The sequence below is a fragment of the Momordica charantia genome (genome assembly GCF_013281855.1).
Source record: "Momordica charantia cultivar OHB3-1 chromosome 10 unlocalized genomic scaffold, Mcharantia_2.0 BLBB01000010.1, whole genome shotgun sequence".
NCBI classification, from domain to species: Eukaryota; Viridiplantae; Streptophyta; class Magnoliopsida; order Cucurbitales; family Cucurbitaceae; genus Momordica; species Momordica charantia.
Window position 1 is genome coordinate 4,903,686 of NW_028275158.1, and position 16,509 is coordinate 4,920,194.

Sequence of the window (16,509 nt, forward strand, 5' to 3'; positions counted from 1 at the left end):
ATATTAATAAGAACAAAAATCATTATTCTACAAAGCTCAAAAACTAAAATAGATAGTTTAAAAGTTTAAAGATCAAAATCGAAAAATTTCGAAAGTTCGAGAGCTGAAATGAGATTGAAATTGCTTTAGTTTACAAAAATATTTATAGAGTAAAGATATTCTTCAATAGCTCCCACGTGAGAATTTATAATCTCAAGAAATTAGAAAGTAGGAAGGGAAAAAGAACACTTGTTATGTTAAACCATCCAACAAACTAGGAAAATCAATTTAGTAAAGATCTTCAATTCACAAGATATCTGTAAATATAATAAATAATCAGGCCATAGATAATAATTTCTGTAAAAACAAAGGCCATGAGAGTGAAGAAGTGGAGTGATGGTTGCAGTTCATGGGAGCTTCCGAAGGAGCAAAAACATGTTCTGATCTACCCTGAATTTGGCACAGTGGACAGGATCGCCCTTCAACATCATTTGGAGTCCTCCAAAAGATGCATAAACCTCTCTGAAAACAGAACCATTCCAACCAAACATCGTTAAAATATATACATTATTAATCGAGTTGAAAATACGCTACATTTCGATTTTTAGAAATAAGCATATCTTTATATGATGATCTGATTTGTAGTAACTTATCTGACCCAAATTGGTTGGTTTAAAACTATCATTTTCAAATTTACTCATAACCCCCTTCTTTTAACGTTTGGCATCAAAGATAAGAGGCAAAATTGAAAACGGCGGATACGGGACTAAATTGTAGATTTAGGGATTAGCAGATCAAAATTGTTGAGCAAAATCATGGCAATGCTAGTTCACTTACACTTTCAAGTCTGATCCTGAGCCTTCTTCTGAAAGTTTGTATAGTTTCCCATGCATCACATACTCAAACTTATCTGCTAATGATTTCTTCCCTTCCTGCAAAAAATAATTATTTGAAAGATATTACTTCAATCTCAATGAGATTACAATTATGTACACAATCTTGACAGAGTACAACAGGCTTGTGAAAGCGGTTCTCGTCAAAAACACGTCCTCTTTTTTATCCATTTATTGTCATGGTACCTCCCAAATCCCATACTAAGAAGAAGAAAAACATGTATTTTTCTTAATAAATTAACTTCCACCAGAACAAATGAAGGAACATAAAGAGCGTATTACAAAAAAGAGCAGTCCAAAAAAAAGTAGCAAACAGTTTGCAACTCCATTATGGCTCTTGGTTCTTCCCTTGTCTTGTTCATTTCATTCCTCAATAAAATTCTAGTTTCTTCTCAAAAAAAAAAAAAAGGTAAAGAGAAAGGAAACTATAAGAGATTGTTCCAATCATTAAGAACACTTCAGAAAGGGCACCTAGTGAGTGGCATTGAAATGCATCGCATTCAAAACTTCCACCTAGGACTTCTATATATCTCTAAAAACTCTTCAATTTCTTCTGAGCCATAAATTCCATGAGATAGCAAAGAAACCCGCGTGCCAAATACCTGATCCCTTTTTTCAGGAGAGGGGGATTATTAACAAGCACCTCCTCCAACACATTGAGCCTAGAAAGACACTGAAAGACTTGAAATAAGTGCCTATCCCCTTTTTCTTTTTTATTTTCTAGGGACATGACTATCCAGCCTGAACTGAAGAACATGCTCGACTTGCACATTGTGACCCTATTTTCTAGTTTCTTGAGGCCGCTGGGCAAAATCCTCTTCTAGATTTTCAGACTTTCAGTTTCAGAGAAAGTTTATGGAATTACCTTTCTAACATTTCTATGAATATAGATTCAGATATGGCCAGGAAATTTAATTTCTATATGTTGTTTTCTTAAATATTAAGGGGGAAAATATTACCTGACTACTATGACTGGCAACAGGAGCTCCATCATAATTTAGTGTGGGAGATAAGACCATCAGAATCTTCTCACCTTCATCAATTGGATATATCTCTGTATTTACATCCAGAAGCATATGCATGGCAAGTTTCTCACTCCTTGCGTCAATTCTAGAAACTAAAAGGAACAAATTTATGCAGTCAATCGCCACTCATCTAGAATCGTTCACAGCCAGTCAAGACAGCGCATAAATTGAGAGTTTCAAAAACCAGAAAATTAAAGTACCTTTATCATACTTTTGCCCATCTGGGTTGACACACTTGACCTTGAAAATATCATCAAATAGAAGCTCCACCATGTTTGTGGATAATTTGCTCCTCAAAATGCAGAATTACACCGATAGAAAAGCAACAAAAAAATATATCAAATATGGAGAGTGTTGAGATTCTATGTAATTATAAAATATGGATAATTTGCCCAGCCCACTCCGGCGGCGGCGGCTTCCGATGGCGACGGCGTGCAGCTTCTAGAGGCGTCCGGCGGCTTCTGGTGGCGGACGGCGAGCAGCGGCGTCAGACGACTGGAAAAATCCGGAATCTCTCTCTCAAGGTGGGTGGCTCTCCAATTTCTAATTAGGGTTTTTCTCAACACAAAATATTCAAAATTATGTGTAGGGTTTTGGGATGGAGAAGAGAGAAGAAGAGTTGTCTTCTATTGGGCCATAAAACATAATACAAAAGAAATTGGCCCAACATGAATCATAGGGAAGCAAACTAATTATAAAAAAAAAGGCTTAATTTTTTTTTAAAAAAGGCTTAATAAAACAATAACTAATGAGAAAATGATTAAACCAATAATATAACAACAATCTTCACATTGATTTCAAAAAAAAGAAAAAAAGAAAAAAAAAACCAATCTTCACAATTTCAAGATATTATTTCTAAGATATTCTTGTTACTAATAGTTTCGAAAGTCGACGGCTCTGGGCAACGAGTAGGATGGAGCCGTCGACTTGAGCATTGTACAAGTGCTTAAGGCTCCTTGGGGCCGTGGCCACAACTATTTATTATAGTTGGCAAGGCTTGGAAGCAAGCTACCAGCGCCTATCGGCGAGAACTAGGCTTGGCTTGGTTAGTAGTGTCCGCTCCCTTATCCTGGAGGCTCGCCGGCTCATGCCGAATCCGAGTTTGCCGCTCCAACCATTACCAAACTAATACCTATTCTGTTTAGTACTTCAGGTGCTTCTGTTGCGTATAATGTAAATCCCGTAGCGGATCAATTCCAACGAGCCTTTCAAACTAGTACTTTTTGTAATCGACTCTATAGCTTCTTCAATAAATGTTGGTTCTTCAATCAAGTTTTGAATGACTTTCTAGTCAGATCGTTCCTGCGTTTCGGATATGAAGTCTCATTCGAAGCTTTAGACAAAGGTGGCTGCAACATTATTTGAGATCCAAACATAAATATAAATATTTTTTTTTGTTTAACAACATGTATAATAGAAATTCGAATTTTCGATATTATATGAATAAAGTACCCCTTAATTATCTAATCATTATAATTGATATGATTGGAAAGATGTCAATCTAGTTACATGCCAGCTTTGATATGATCAATTTAGTTTGAGCTCATTTCAATTTCTCAAAATCAATTAAATTAATTTTTTTTAGGAAATCAATGAAATCAAATTGAAACTTGTTCAAAGTTACTTTTAGACTATCTGTTATTTTTACCAATATGAGCTAAGTGATAACTTGGCATCTATCTATAATTAAAGTAACATGGGTTCGAAACTCCTAAGATGTATTAAAAAAATCGTTATTTTTAATTTTTTTCAAAATTTTTTTATGAATTTTTTATTAAATTCCAAAATTGTATTAATTTGCCGACCAAAACCAAAACCAAAATATCGCATTCGAACGACACTTCCCCGTCCTCGGGTACTAGTTCCGCCGCCTGGAGACGGCGCTACTAAATCATCGTTCCTCGAAGCCGCGAAATATCCGACTAGAATCGCACAAAAAAGGAACCCAGTAGCGAAGTCTGTAAAACCCGAACTCTACTTTATCAATCCGCCTCACAATGAGCCACAACAAGCCAAGACGGTTCAAAAATCATCATCCCCGCCGCGGACAATCCACCCGAGGCCATAAATTTATCGGGTAATTACATTTACAGTTACCCTTTTCTTCTAATCATCCCTTTCTCAGATTGCTCATTTGTTTTAGTTTTCTTTTTCTCTCTCAGAGAGGACGATTGTTTGCCGATCGACCCAGGTGCCTACCTTGACTGACTGAAGTCTTCTTCTATATCTGTTATTTATTTTGTGGTATAAGAAGCTATTACGGTAGAGGGGTTTTTAATTTAGGTTCTTAATGAGTTCTTTCTTTCTCAGCTAATGAAGAGGAGCCAGCGGGTCCAAAAATTCAGCTTGCCATGTGGGTATGTGTAATTGATTCTATTTTTTTAGACCCTTTTGCTAATTCTTGTTATTAGGAAGGAAACTTGAGCTTGAAAAGTTGTACTCAACCTAAAATTGATAGTTTTTCTTATCGTTGATATAGGATTTTGGGCAGTGTGATGCAAAAAGATGTACCGGACGCAAGCTTGCACGATTTGGCTTGCTAAAAGAAAGTACCTATTCTCTCATTTTATTTTCTTCTCATATTTTTATATATGTTGCTCCTTTTGCAAATTAACTGGTCCATGTAGGGATGTCACTGAAGAATTAGTTAGTTTTATATGTTCTATCCACTCTCCCCTTCATTAATGATCATACAAAATGTCTTGCTGGATGCATTGACTTTGTTCTATGTGGCCGGGGGAATTCTGAAGATACGTTTCAATGTGATGATTGGTAATAGGAATATGGTGATTTGGGAATGGGAATGGAAGTCGAGTAAAATAAGTTGTATTGTGTTTGCTTGCTAAAGGAAGTATAATGTTAGATGGCTCTATTTCGTTAGCTGGGAGCTCCAATTATAATTTCTAAATTTGGTCTTACAATGCTTCATAAAAATACAAGAAGCAATCTAAAGCTCTTTTAAGCGAGAATCCTTGAAACTCTTATTAACATAGTTTCTGATTGTAAACCAACAAACCAGGTTTAAATCACAAAAATTGGGAAATCAGGGACCAAATAGAAATAGTGAAAATTAAGGAACGAAAAGTTCAATTTTCTTTACTTATTTTTAAGTTGCCTGATCAAATGAGGACGGATGGTTTAAATTTTATATGAATTATCTGGTTCATGCTCATTTGAGATTTTTTATTAAAGCACTCATTTTCCATACAATACAATTAATTTAGTTCTTTCAACATATAAAAGTATTCAATTCTTCTAACTTTCATTGAGCTCATGCAGGATTTGCGTGTTAGCAGTGGTTTTGGAGGCATTGTATTAAGGTATGAAAGCAATTATGTTTCCTAGTATTGTTGTAAGTAAACATTAATTGATGGTAGTTCTATCACAAGAAATTTGTCAACTCATCTTATTTCATCTCTAGTTTTAGGTTTACATAAATAACTTTCCAGAAGTATCAAAGGAATTTTAAACTTGTTTGCTGACCTAATGGAGGGAGGTACTATCAATATTGTTGGGTGTCCCAAATCACCTTTGACACTTTGTGTTTTTATAGAAATCTGTTTGTTTTCAACTATTTTTTGGGCTGGACTTCTGTGAGGATCTACTTGTGTCTATCCAGCGATTTACCGCCAATCCTTCTAAAATTGTTGCATTGGGATAATGGGCGGTTCCAAGGAATGTGAAGGAGTTGAGAGGTTTCCTTAATTTGACTGGGTATTAAGGAAAATTTGTTGCCAATTACGGTGCAGTTGTTCTCCCTCTTGTCTAACAACTCAAGAAAGATGTATTCACAGGAAGACGGCTGCCACAATTGTTTTTGCCTTTTTGGACAATCCAAAGTTGCAATGTCATCCTTTCCTATGTATTTGGGAGGACATTTAAAACAAAAATGAAGAAACCAACTTCCATTGAGATGCGGCATGGGTCCCACTGATAACCGAGTCATGTAACTAATTGATGGGTGGGAAAGATGAATGGTGAGCTAAGTCTGTAATATTTAGTAAATATAGATTACACGTAGCATAAGAGGTACTTTTTGGGTTACGAATCTTGTGTTTGTGAGGGAAGGAGAGCTCTCGAGTCATCCCCAATCAATGTATCTCTCTATTGTTGTTAACCGATAGAGAATCTATCATATTTCTAATTATCCTTTTATTATGAGTCTATGACCCACCTTCACAATGTTATTATGGCTTGATGAGAAAAGATGAATTGTATTGATTTAAATTCTCACAGAAAGTCTTATGAACTTTTTGTTGGTCCCTATCTTTATCCTCTTCAACCTGAAAATTTTGGCAGTCCAGTGGGAGTGAATTGTGTCTCGAAAGAAGATCAAAGCCTTCTTAAACAAAAAGGATTAGCGGTTGTGGATTGCTCATGGGCACGCCTTGGTGATGTTCCATTTGTGAAGTTGCGCTGCTCTGCTCCTCGCCTATGTAAGATATTTGATTCTTTAATACGGAAATCTCATATTGTTTTTAACATTGCTGTTTTATGAATTTTAATACTTTAATAAACTGCAATCGACATTTCACTCTGGCTAGATTCAATCTGGTTTACAATGACTATTAATTTAATTATATCATGGTTAATTCTCTTGGTTCTGTTTTTCAACTTCGGCAAATTTTTTGGTGAAATGTTTGTAGTACCTTGGCTAGTAGCGGCAAACCCAGTAAATTATGGTCGACCGTGTGAGTTATCTTGTGTGGAAGCGTTAGCAGCTGCTCTAATCATATGGTAACCACATCCTCCATCTCTTCCCTTCCCATGTGTACCAGTTAGTTTCTCACTGATTCTGCTGAGGTTTATGCGAATTACTAATCTCATTTCATTGTATATTCCTTTGTCATATATTTGGTGTAATTAATTGGTTTACATTTGATAATTGAGAAAAAAAAAGTGAATCTCTGGTTCTCTTGGTGGTATCTTTTAGTGGGATCTTGAACTTCCGATGTGTTTTATTATGGAAGGAAGTAGTCAACTACCACGAGTTGGTTGAGTAGTCACTTGAGCTAGTGAAAAATTTAAGGATTCAGAGGAAATGAATTCAAACCATGGCACAAAAGAAGCAGTAGTTGTTTAGTTTGTTAAAATGACATTTTTATATTTTGAGCAAGGTTGTCGAGTTAGTTAAAAGGCAAGTCAGCAAGCTCGTTAGGGATCGTAGTTGCAATTGTAAATAAATAGAGGTCGGTGGGATAGAATGGTTGGAAATTAGTCGGGACTTTCGCCCCCAAGGGGCAGCCCGGTTGCCAGGGATTTGGAGTCTCTTGGTCATACTAACTTAGAGGTCTCAATTTTGAACTTTACAGTGAGCCTAATACCAAAAACTCTTGATGCCTCCCGGGTCCGAGTCTTGGGACAGGCACAGGTGTCCTTGGGTTTAGGGGAGCAAAGCTCCGACTCCTATTTATCAAAAAAGAGAAATATATATATATATATATATATATATATATTAGTCAGGACTTTCGTGAGTTCTCAGGTCCTTGAAATCCTGTAATCTTTCCAGGCAGTAATTCTTCTTTAGCAATTTTTTACTTTTAGAGATTGTAAGTAGAATAGAGTAATGCTCAGTCATTCTTCTTTATCACTTTTTATAGCTGGAAATGGTGATTGTTTGTTGGAGCAAGCATTCTATCCATTTTGTTTAACCATTTTCTATTGACCTGAACTAACAGTGGGGAACAGGAAACAGCAGACCTGTTGCTTAGCAAGTTCAAGTGGGGCCATGCTTTTCTTTCCGTTAATAGGTACATTTTATTTACTTTATAACACTATAGCTAAACATATAATTTAGTCCGACTCGTTTTTCGATTTTGTTCCTAATCTTTCGAAAGTTTAGTGCTACAGAACGTCATCAAATATATTTTATTAGTTGGGTTTGAAATACTTTTAGTTTTAATTTGATAAGACAGGCCAATTTATCCATAGAATTGGAAATCCACTAGCATCATACAAGATAGCCTCGATACAGGCAAAGTCGAAGAAGAACAAGAAGAATTTAAATTCACACCATCATTTTGCGTTAAAAACGAAATTGAAACTGATTAGGGACAAAATTGAGAGATGCCATATAGACCCTCAGATTTAAAGTTTTGAGGCGGACTGAATCATTGAAGTCGTAAAAGGAGTTGAAGGCTTGAAAATTGGTATTATCTGAGCTTTATCCATGTGAATGCTTGCTAAGTTTCTGGTGTTTATGTGACACAGAGAGCTTCTAAAAAAGTACTCGGCGTGTGAGAATAGTGCCGATATTATTTCGGTCCAGAATGCTTGGCTATCACAACAAAGCCAGGTCCCCAAACAACTGCATAATGTACAAGGTATTCTTTTGAACTAACTGCATCACTTTCTTGTTTGTTTTGCTTGCACCTTATTTGAATAATTCTGGACGCTCTCGACCACAACTTACAAAACCAACTATTAAATTGAATTGAAATCGAACCGAGCGAACTGAGACCATAAATATCTATTTAACTAATTGATAAGGATATTTCTTTCACTTTTAACTTGAAAGAACGGCGATTCAGATGTTGCAGGTGCAGAAGAGCCATCTGTGAGCCGAGACGACGAGGGCTCCGATGACTCTGACGATGGACTTCCGCCATTGGAGAAGAATCTGAACCACTTGATCTTGCAAGAAGACAGTGACGAAGAAAGCGAGTAATAATGTTATAATGTCAAGGCAAAGCATAGATCAAACACTTCTCAACAAAGTTTTAAGGTTTTTTTTCCCCCCCCATTATTTTCTATTTTGCTTTGCTTAGTAGTTAACATATTAATCCAGTTGGAGTGTAGGGTATGATGCATAGTTGTAAGAAAATTTGCTACTGCCCCCTGATCTTTTTTTTCCTTGTATTTATTTACTTATTTGTTTTTCGATATGCTTGAGTGTTCGGATCTGCTTGTGTCCAACTAGGAGACAATCGCCTCACAAAGCCTTTTTAGAAAAAATTGAACTGATACAACTATCTATCGAAATCAAACTAACCCACTTTTGTTTTTCGTTTTTTGTTTTTTACTTTTGAAGCTACATTTTTTTTTTCTTTTAGGTATGATTTTTAAATATATGGAGATACAATTGTTTAAAATAAGTTTATGAATGGATAAATAGTAAAATATGATCTCAATGAAGAGAAATTGACCAAAACAATTTTGTAATTTGGAAGTTGGAACTTAATTTGTTTCAATTTTTAATTAAATAAATGTACTTTGATATCATATAAATGAGGGAGTAATGTTATAAATTATAAACTTTGTGTGTGGGTTCTCAAAAGAAAAATGAAAATTGTGCATACCTACAATTTTACCAAACTATTCTCGTTACTTGATTAAAACGTTGATTTAATTCTTTATAAATTGCAAATTAATCTAGGTAGTTGATGTGGCATTTACGTAAGTGTTCCTAATTTATCAGTGTCACTAATTGATTATTATTTTTGTTTAGTTTAATAGTTGCAGTGTCACTAATTGATTACTATTTTTGTTTAGTTTAATAGTTGCGGGATGGAGATCAAATCGACAGTAATAGTAATAGGTACCTTATCAGTTGGACTATGTTTGAACGGGTGATTGACTATTTTTATCAAATTATATTTACAATTATGTTATTAAAAAAGTTTTTGTTTATTATTAAAAATTTATACTAATTATGACTTTTTTATTTGAGATCGGTATATTTTAGCCGATGATGAACTTTTAAAATATTTCTTTTAGTCAATAGACTTAAAAAAACAACTATTTTGATGATTGTTACTATTTTGGAACTTTAGTTTATTAATATTAAAAAACAATAATAACGTACAAACTTGAAGTTGTGCTATATAATTATTAAAAGAGAACAAATACAATAACTAATAAAGTAATTTTAGAATATAAGACATAATATATATGTTAATTGAGGACCAAAATAAAACAAATTTAAACTTATACAATTAAGCTTTGCCTTTTGTTTAAAAAACGCTATATCTTTCAAACATTTTAGTACTACCATTGACCTTTCATGAGCGTTTAAAAAATATCATTTGAGTAAATATCCGTTGATCTGAAACGACGTAGCAATTACTTTGGAAGCTTGCTTGTATCAAGTATGAAAAAAAATGTAAAAAAGCTATTGTTTTTAAAAGAGAATTAGGGTAAATTTGAGCCTAAAGCAAATTCTATTGAATAGAAGAACAAAATTTTTAGGTCAAAATTGGATAGATGGGTAAGCTTCAGGCTAATTCCACGTCGTTTTATCAAAATATTAACTCTTTTCAAAAGGTAATTTAGAAACATTAATAAATAATGAAAGGTAGTATTGAAACTTTTTAAAATCATACGAATGTTTTTTAAATAGACAGGGGAAGTTTTTAGAGTATTTTTTTTATTATTCAGCAGCAGAAAAAAAGAAAAAAAAAAGGAAAAAGGAAAAAAGAAAACTAAATTTACCGAATTGGTGAAGGCAAAGGCGTTACAGAGTTGAAGGGGTAGTTTGGACATTTGGCCGTCAAAATATTGGATTTTAATCGGACAAGTCCCTCCCATCCTTTCGACATCAAGTTCACATCGAGGAAGCAAAAAACCCTAGAAAGCCCCCTTCCCTCTGTTTCTACTTCTACACGCCAAGCCAAGATTCAAAGCACATAAATTTGTATTTGTGTTAAAAAACCAACACATTTCTTTTATCTTTTTCAAATTTCCTTTTTTCTTCTTCTCGTCTTCGTTTATTTTCAGGTTACAGCGACGAGTTGAGAGAAGCACTGGTTTCGGGGGACCTATTTTGTTCATTTTTCTCTCTCTCTTTTTTTTTTTGCCCCAGTTGTGATAAGAGTTTTGTGGGTTTTCTTGAATGGTTGCTGTGTTTTTTCCCTTTTTATCTCTAATGGTGGGTTTTGTCTTATGGAATTAGGGTTACAATTTTCCTATCATTTCCTCTAAGGAATTGTTGGCCTCTTTTTCCCTCTCTGCAACGTCAGCCGTATACTTCTGTGAGTCATTTTGAAGATCGTTTTTCTAATTTTTGTTTTTAATGCTCTATATTTTTACAGCGTCGATAGATTTTTTATTTTTTTTTTGTCGATTCTTATCCCTTATGGGGTGGGTTCGTTAGGCAGTTGCATGTTTAGATGAACTCTCGCTGTGTATGTTCTCTCTCTCTCTCTCTCAACGTGCTTACTGTGCTTCCTGCCTTGCCATTCTTACAGGTTTAAATTTTGGGTTTTGATTCTAGCGAGATGTCTTCCAAATCGAAATATCCAATTCTTGATAATCGACCGATTGATCAGTGGAAGGTTACGGAGTTGAAAGAAGAGCTTAAGAGACGGAAATTAACCATCAAGGGCCTGAAGGAAGATTTGATAAAACGGTTGGATGAAGCACTTCGAATTGAAAGGGAAAATGCCGAGGAAACCAATGGTGTTGAGGGTGGTGACCCTCCACTTACAGATACTGCCAACGACCAAGAACATGTATCTATTGTTTCTCAAACAACGCAAGAAACAAATGAAGATGCTAACAAGGTTGAGAAGAAGGTAGACGATGTTGAAGTTCAGGTCGACAAGAATGATGGTACTGCAGCGGTGGGCAAAGGGAAACTTCAAGATGGGGTTAGTCTCAATGGTTCTCCTAGGGTGGAAGAGGGGTCGGCTATCCATGTCACTACTCTGGAAACTAAAGTTACTGTGACTGAAACTGTGGTTTCCGAAGTAGCATTAAGTGAGGAAGCTTTACCGAACATTGAAAGCAAGGATAACGAGGATTCAAAGCTCCAGTCGGAGATTGGGGATTCAAAGTTCCAGTTGGAGATTGAGGATTCGAAGCCCCAGCTGGAAACTGAGGATACGAAGCCCCAGCTGGAAACTGAGGATACAAGGCCTCAGCTGGAAAGTGAGGATTCAAAGCCCCAGCTGGAAAGTGAGGATACAAAGCCCCAGCTGGATGATGTGAATTGTGAGCCCCAGGTGGAGAATGAGAATTTGAAGTCTCAACATGCAGATCCCATGCACTACTCTTCTGCTCCAGACGACCAGGTATCTGAGGTCAGCCCTGTTTTAGGGTCTCAAGTAAGAACTGATTCTATTTCTACTGATTCTGTGACAATTAATGAAATGATTGAACTAAAGGAAAATATATCTGCTGACCATGTGAAATTAGAACTAGATGTTAAGCAGGAGATGGTGGAACCATCATCCAGCATTATTGTCCCAGATTCTGGTGAATCACATCCAATGGATGTTGAAGAGCCACCTGTGAACAAGAATGTTGAAGAGTCACCTGCAAACAGAGATGTTGTGGAGTCACCCATGAACAAAGATGTTGTAGAACCCCTTGTGAATAAAGATGTTGATTCACCTGTGAACAAAGATGTTGAGGAGAAACATGATGTTAAGGGCATGATTTCTGAACTTCACAAGAAACACGATGGTGTAGATGCGGGGTTCTCTGAAAAGTTAAATTTAGATAGAAGTTCTGGGGATGATTCAATGGAAGATGCTATAGAGAATAAGACTGATTCGGGGAATAATCCTGAAGAAATGGGAGAGAAGAATATAAAAAGTGAGGAGCCTATATCCAAAGAGGAAAAGTTTGCAGACATTGCAGTGCGTGGCTCAACTGCAGACAAAAAGAATCTTGATATAGAGAATGATGTTTCATCTTCGCCTGCTGAAAAAAGAAAGCTTCATGGTAATGATTACTTCCAGACCCTCTCCCCTTCCCCCCAAGCCTGACCCAAGCCACCAAACATGAAGGAAATAAATAAATAAAAATTGTGCAACTTTCTAAGCCTAATTAAATCTTTAGGCACATAACGTAGATAATGTTGTGGATTGATATTTGTGTATAGTGTTTCTAGCGTACATAAATTTTTCATCATTAAGACAAGTTTATGTTTGGGAATTTACAATTAGAGATTGCTTGTTACATAGTATTTCCTGCTTATTTATATGATAATTATTGTATGTTACTTTGTATAGGGATAATGAATTATTATTAGCTGCTTTTTTCTTTTATCTTTCTTATAAATGGTGTCTTTTTTTTTAGCTGTATGTTGGATTGTAATTATTACTATTTTCTGGGACATATATGATATATGCAGTTTTAGAGTGCATCTCATTTACAACTATAAAAGTAGTTATTAAAAGACTATCTCAATGTGTTTTTGAGTTCCCTGAAACTAACCACTGGGTCAAGAAATAATTGAGGTGAAGAGCATTGCTAGTTTTCTTACAATGGAAATTTATTTTTTGATTTTTATATTTGAGAAGTCTAGTTGATCTTTATTTCGCAGCAGTCTCTGCGTCGACATTTCTGATAGAATCTGCCAAATGATGTTAGATGATGATGGAGGAACATTGGTGTTGCCTCTTAGTGCTGTTACCTTAGTAATTGGTTATTCGTTGAGAGTATTGAATTTGTTAAAAGTCCCGAGTCATTAGCTGTTTTCCTTTCAAATTTTAAAAGGATGTAGTTGTTGGGGAAAAAAAAGAGTCTAAAGTGCTAAAGTAAACCCCTATATTTTACCATGTTTTGCAACATCTCTCAATATTTTTCCATTTTCTTTGTTTTTTTTTTATTTATTTGTGCCTCTTTCATTCATGAATAATGATATCTTCCCCCAAGGATTCCTTAGATGTAACAGACCTTCCAATATAAATGATGTCTCATGACTCTGAAATCTTGTTTTCAGTCAAACAAACATTTTTTCCGGCTTAGGCAATTAAAGAATTTTCAGCTAGCTATGTTTATTTGCAGCTAAATGGGCAGGTTTCCGTCTCCATATCTACCCATCTACAGACCTCTCTTTCTCAGTACCTTTTGCGGGTCATACCACAAGGCATCAGTCGAGATAATTTCTGGTGTTGGTTTGTCCACATTTCAGCCAAATTCTTCTCTCTCTCTCCATGTCAAATGTTCCCTTTATGTTCAAGTATAATCTCTCTTCAGCGAACTCCGAGTTCTTTCCGGAATGGGAATCTCTCTCTCAATTCTAAGTCTTAAGTTTCTCATTATCAGAGTAATTGAGCGAAATAAATAGAAACCAAAGTAGGCCTGCTGATAGGGACTTGGCTTTTTTTTTTTTTTTTGCGTGTGTGGTGTAATTTTTAAAACATTGCATCTAGTAATTATCCTAGCTGTCCTTTTAAGAAAAATTCCGTTGTCTTTCTTACTTGTAGCCTGCAAACTTGATTCTCGGGAGACGACACAAACAGAAGGAACTTTTATGGGTATTTGAATCTCCCTAATCTTCCAAGTCAACTATCATTTCTCTGTCTGTACCATCAGTCATCAAAATCATGATTTAACTCGTCTTATCTGAGGTTGTTTCCAATGCTGGGGGTGAAGAAAATGGTTTCCAGTAATTGTTGTAATCAATGAGCTATAATAAATTTATAAGTAACTTTTGTATTGCAAGTCACCTCTTTGATTGTCTTGTTGCAAATATTTGCATCTTGCTCGACAGAACCCTTTTTTTTTTCTTTAAAAGTTCTGAAGGGGGATGGGGCTCTGTCCTATATTGGTCAATACTTGATGTGCGTTTGATTGTAGCTATGAAATTTTTGTTCATCGATCCAATTGACTGAGTTTATATTGCATTGGATTTTCTTCAAATTTAGATCAATTGTCTTGGTTTTGTTTTGTCTGATAAGATTGTCATGCAGATCCAGCAGTGGTTGGAAATAACGAGTCCGTAAAGAGACAGCGCAGGTGGAATGCTGAAAACCTAAAAATTCCAGAGCCACAAAATGCTTCTCACACATCCACTAGTAACTCAAAGGACCCTCATCAATCCACTGCTCTGAAACGCAACTTCTCCAGATCTGACTCCACAGTTAGTGAAGATCCATCGAAGGAACGTGTTGGTGAGTTAAATTTTTTGAAGATGTGATGATATTATAAGTTCTGGCCAACATCTGATTCCCTCGTTTCTACTTTTGTCTTTTGCAGTTCCACCATCACCAAAACCTCCCACAAATTCACTAAGAATTGATCGATTTCTACGTCCATTTACCCTCAAAGCTGTGCAAGAACTTTTGGGCAAGACTGGTAACGTCACCAGTTTCTGGATGGATCACATCAAGACGCATTGCTATGTAACTGTAAGACTTTGCTCTTCTAGTTGTCGGGGTCTTATTCTTACTGCTTATTATAAAAGCTGCATATTTTTGGAATTTGATTATTCGGCACCAACATGTTTAATGATTGCTTGGAAACTACTGTCACGATGCAGTACTCATCCGTTGAAGAAGCAATGAAAACTAGAGATGCTGTTTACAACCTGCAATGGCCACCAAATGGTGGGCGCCTTCTCATGGCTGAGTTTGTTGATCCTCAAGAAGTAAAGATTCGAGTGGAAGCTCCACAGACACCTACACCTGCAGCAGTTGCTCCACCGGTCTCTACCGTGCCCCCACCCTTGCATCCTGAGCCTTCACCCCGTCAAACAAGGCAGCAACTTGCTCCACCACCTTCTCTTCCCCCACCCCCACCCACAAACAACCTTGCTCAAACAAGGGAGCAGCTTCCACTTCCACCCCCGCCTGCACTTCCTGATAAAGTCGATACTCCCATTGTCACCCTAGACGACCTCTTCAGGAAAACCAAAGCAACTCCTCGCATCTACTATTTACCTTTATCTGATGAACAGGTGCAGGTAAAACTTTCAGCAGCAAGGGGAAAAGACCACACAAAGTAGTAGTTCGAGATGTGTTGTATTCATGCTGCTGTCGCCCTGTGGATTCCTTAGCAAGTTTAGATTATGCAAAGGTAAAAAAAAAAAGCATAGAGAGGGCATGTTTGAGTGTCTTTAGTGCTTGCAGGGAGGATATGTTGTAGCTGAAAATGGTGGGTTTTTAAATAGAATCTGATGGTAGGTTTTGTTGCACATTAATTAGGATATCCTTAAGATTCACTTCTTGAAATGGATTACTTTGTATTTGGTTATGTAATCATGTTTCTTTTCATTCGGAACAAAAAACATACGATGAGTTAGATTTGTAGTATCTTGTGGAGGCTTTCCTCAAATTTCATGACGCTAACCTCTTCCATCTGATCTCAGCTACTGTGCTTTTGACTCTTATAAATGGACATCTTTTCCATTTGTTTGTTATTTCCCCCACAGTTGGGGGTGTTCTTATTTTTATTTTAGCTGCTCAAATGTTATGTTTTTAGTATTTGAATCTGATGTAAAAACTCATTTATGGTGTTCAAATGGTTGTATTTTATATATCATTTTAAAATGCTGTGTTGTAATTTTTAGAATTTTTGTGATTTTTTTTGTGCTAACATGGTGGTTGATCGAACTCACAATCTCCAAAGATTGGAGATATATGTCAATTATCGTCGAGTTATATTTGGATAGAATTTTTGTGATCGTTCTACAGTTTGAATTCACTTTCATGCAAACAACTTGGCTTGAAATGACCTGTGAATTTTAGATTGGTAAAGTTTTGGGAATGCTTTTCCTCCGGGGAACCATTTGTCAATATTTGTAAATTGTCATTTGCTAATTTCTTAAGCAAATAAAGTGGTGCTTTTATGTTAAAAAAAGGCACTATTTTTCATTAGCCAAAAAATCACTTTGATATGTAAATTCAAAAAATAATAACATTTTGCTTTTGTTATTATTTTGT

At 35.8% G+C, this 16,509-nt stretch overlaps 3 protein-coding genes across 4 annotated transcripts; 2 read left to right on the plus strand and 1 right to left on the minus strand.

Moving 5' to 3' along the window:
• Positions 1-208: 208 nt before the first annotated feature.
• LOC111008140 (DNA-directed RNA polymerases II and V subunit 8A) lies at positions 209-2,486 on the minus strand. The gene is made up of 4 exons (XM_022280739.2): positions 2,098-2,486; positions 1,832-1,989; positions 817-911; positions 209-501 (listed from the first exon to the last, which is right to left on the minus strand). The coding sequence occupies exons 1-4, from the start codon at positions 2,168-2,170 to the stop codon at positions 387-389; spliced, it is 441 nt and encodes a 146-aa protein (XP_022136431.1). The 5' UTR covers positions 2,171-2,486; the 3' UTR covers positions 209-386.
• Positions 2,487-3,707: 1,221 nt separating this feature from the next.
• Positions 3,708-8,781, plus strand: LOC111008482 (RNase L inhibitor protein-like protein). The gene is made up of 10 exons (XM_022281212.2): positions 3,708-3,974; positions 4,060-4,088; positions 4,208-4,254; positions 4,377-4,442; positions 5,177-5,217; positions 6,197-6,333; positions 6,544-6,634; positions 7,576-7,647; positions 8,108-8,220; positions 8,428-8,781. The coding sequence occupies exons 1-10, from the start codon at positions 3,895-3,897 to the stop codon at positions 8,562-8,564; spliced, it is 813 nt and encodes a 270-aa protein (XP_022136904.1). The 5' UTR covers positions 3,708-3,894; the 3' UTR covers positions 8,565-8,781.
• A 1,640-nt stretch (positions 8,782-10,421) lies between these two features.
• On the plus strand, positions 10,422-15,929 carry LOC111008217 (SAP domain-containing protein). 2 transcript variants are annotated; one of them, XM_088118815.1, is made up of 6 exons: positions 10,422-10,866; positions 11,083-12,562; positions 14,053-14,103; positions 14,539-14,739; positions 14,825-14,976; positions 15,108-15,929. In XM_088118815.1, the coding sequence occupies exons 2-6, from the start codon at positions 11,113-11,115 to the stop codon at positions 15,570-15,572; spliced, it is 2,319 nt and encodes a 772-aa protein (XP_087974941.1). In that variant the 5' UTR covers positions 10,422-10,866; positions 11,083-11,112; the 3' UTR covers positions 15,573-15,929. The 2 variants fall into 2 exon arrangements, with proteins under 2 accessions (XP_087974941.1, XP_087974942.1); XM_088118816.1 differs by lacking the exon at positions 14,053-14,103 and having other exon boundaries at positions 10,423-10,866.
• The last annotated feature ends 580 nt before the right edge of the window (positions 15,930-16,509 follow it).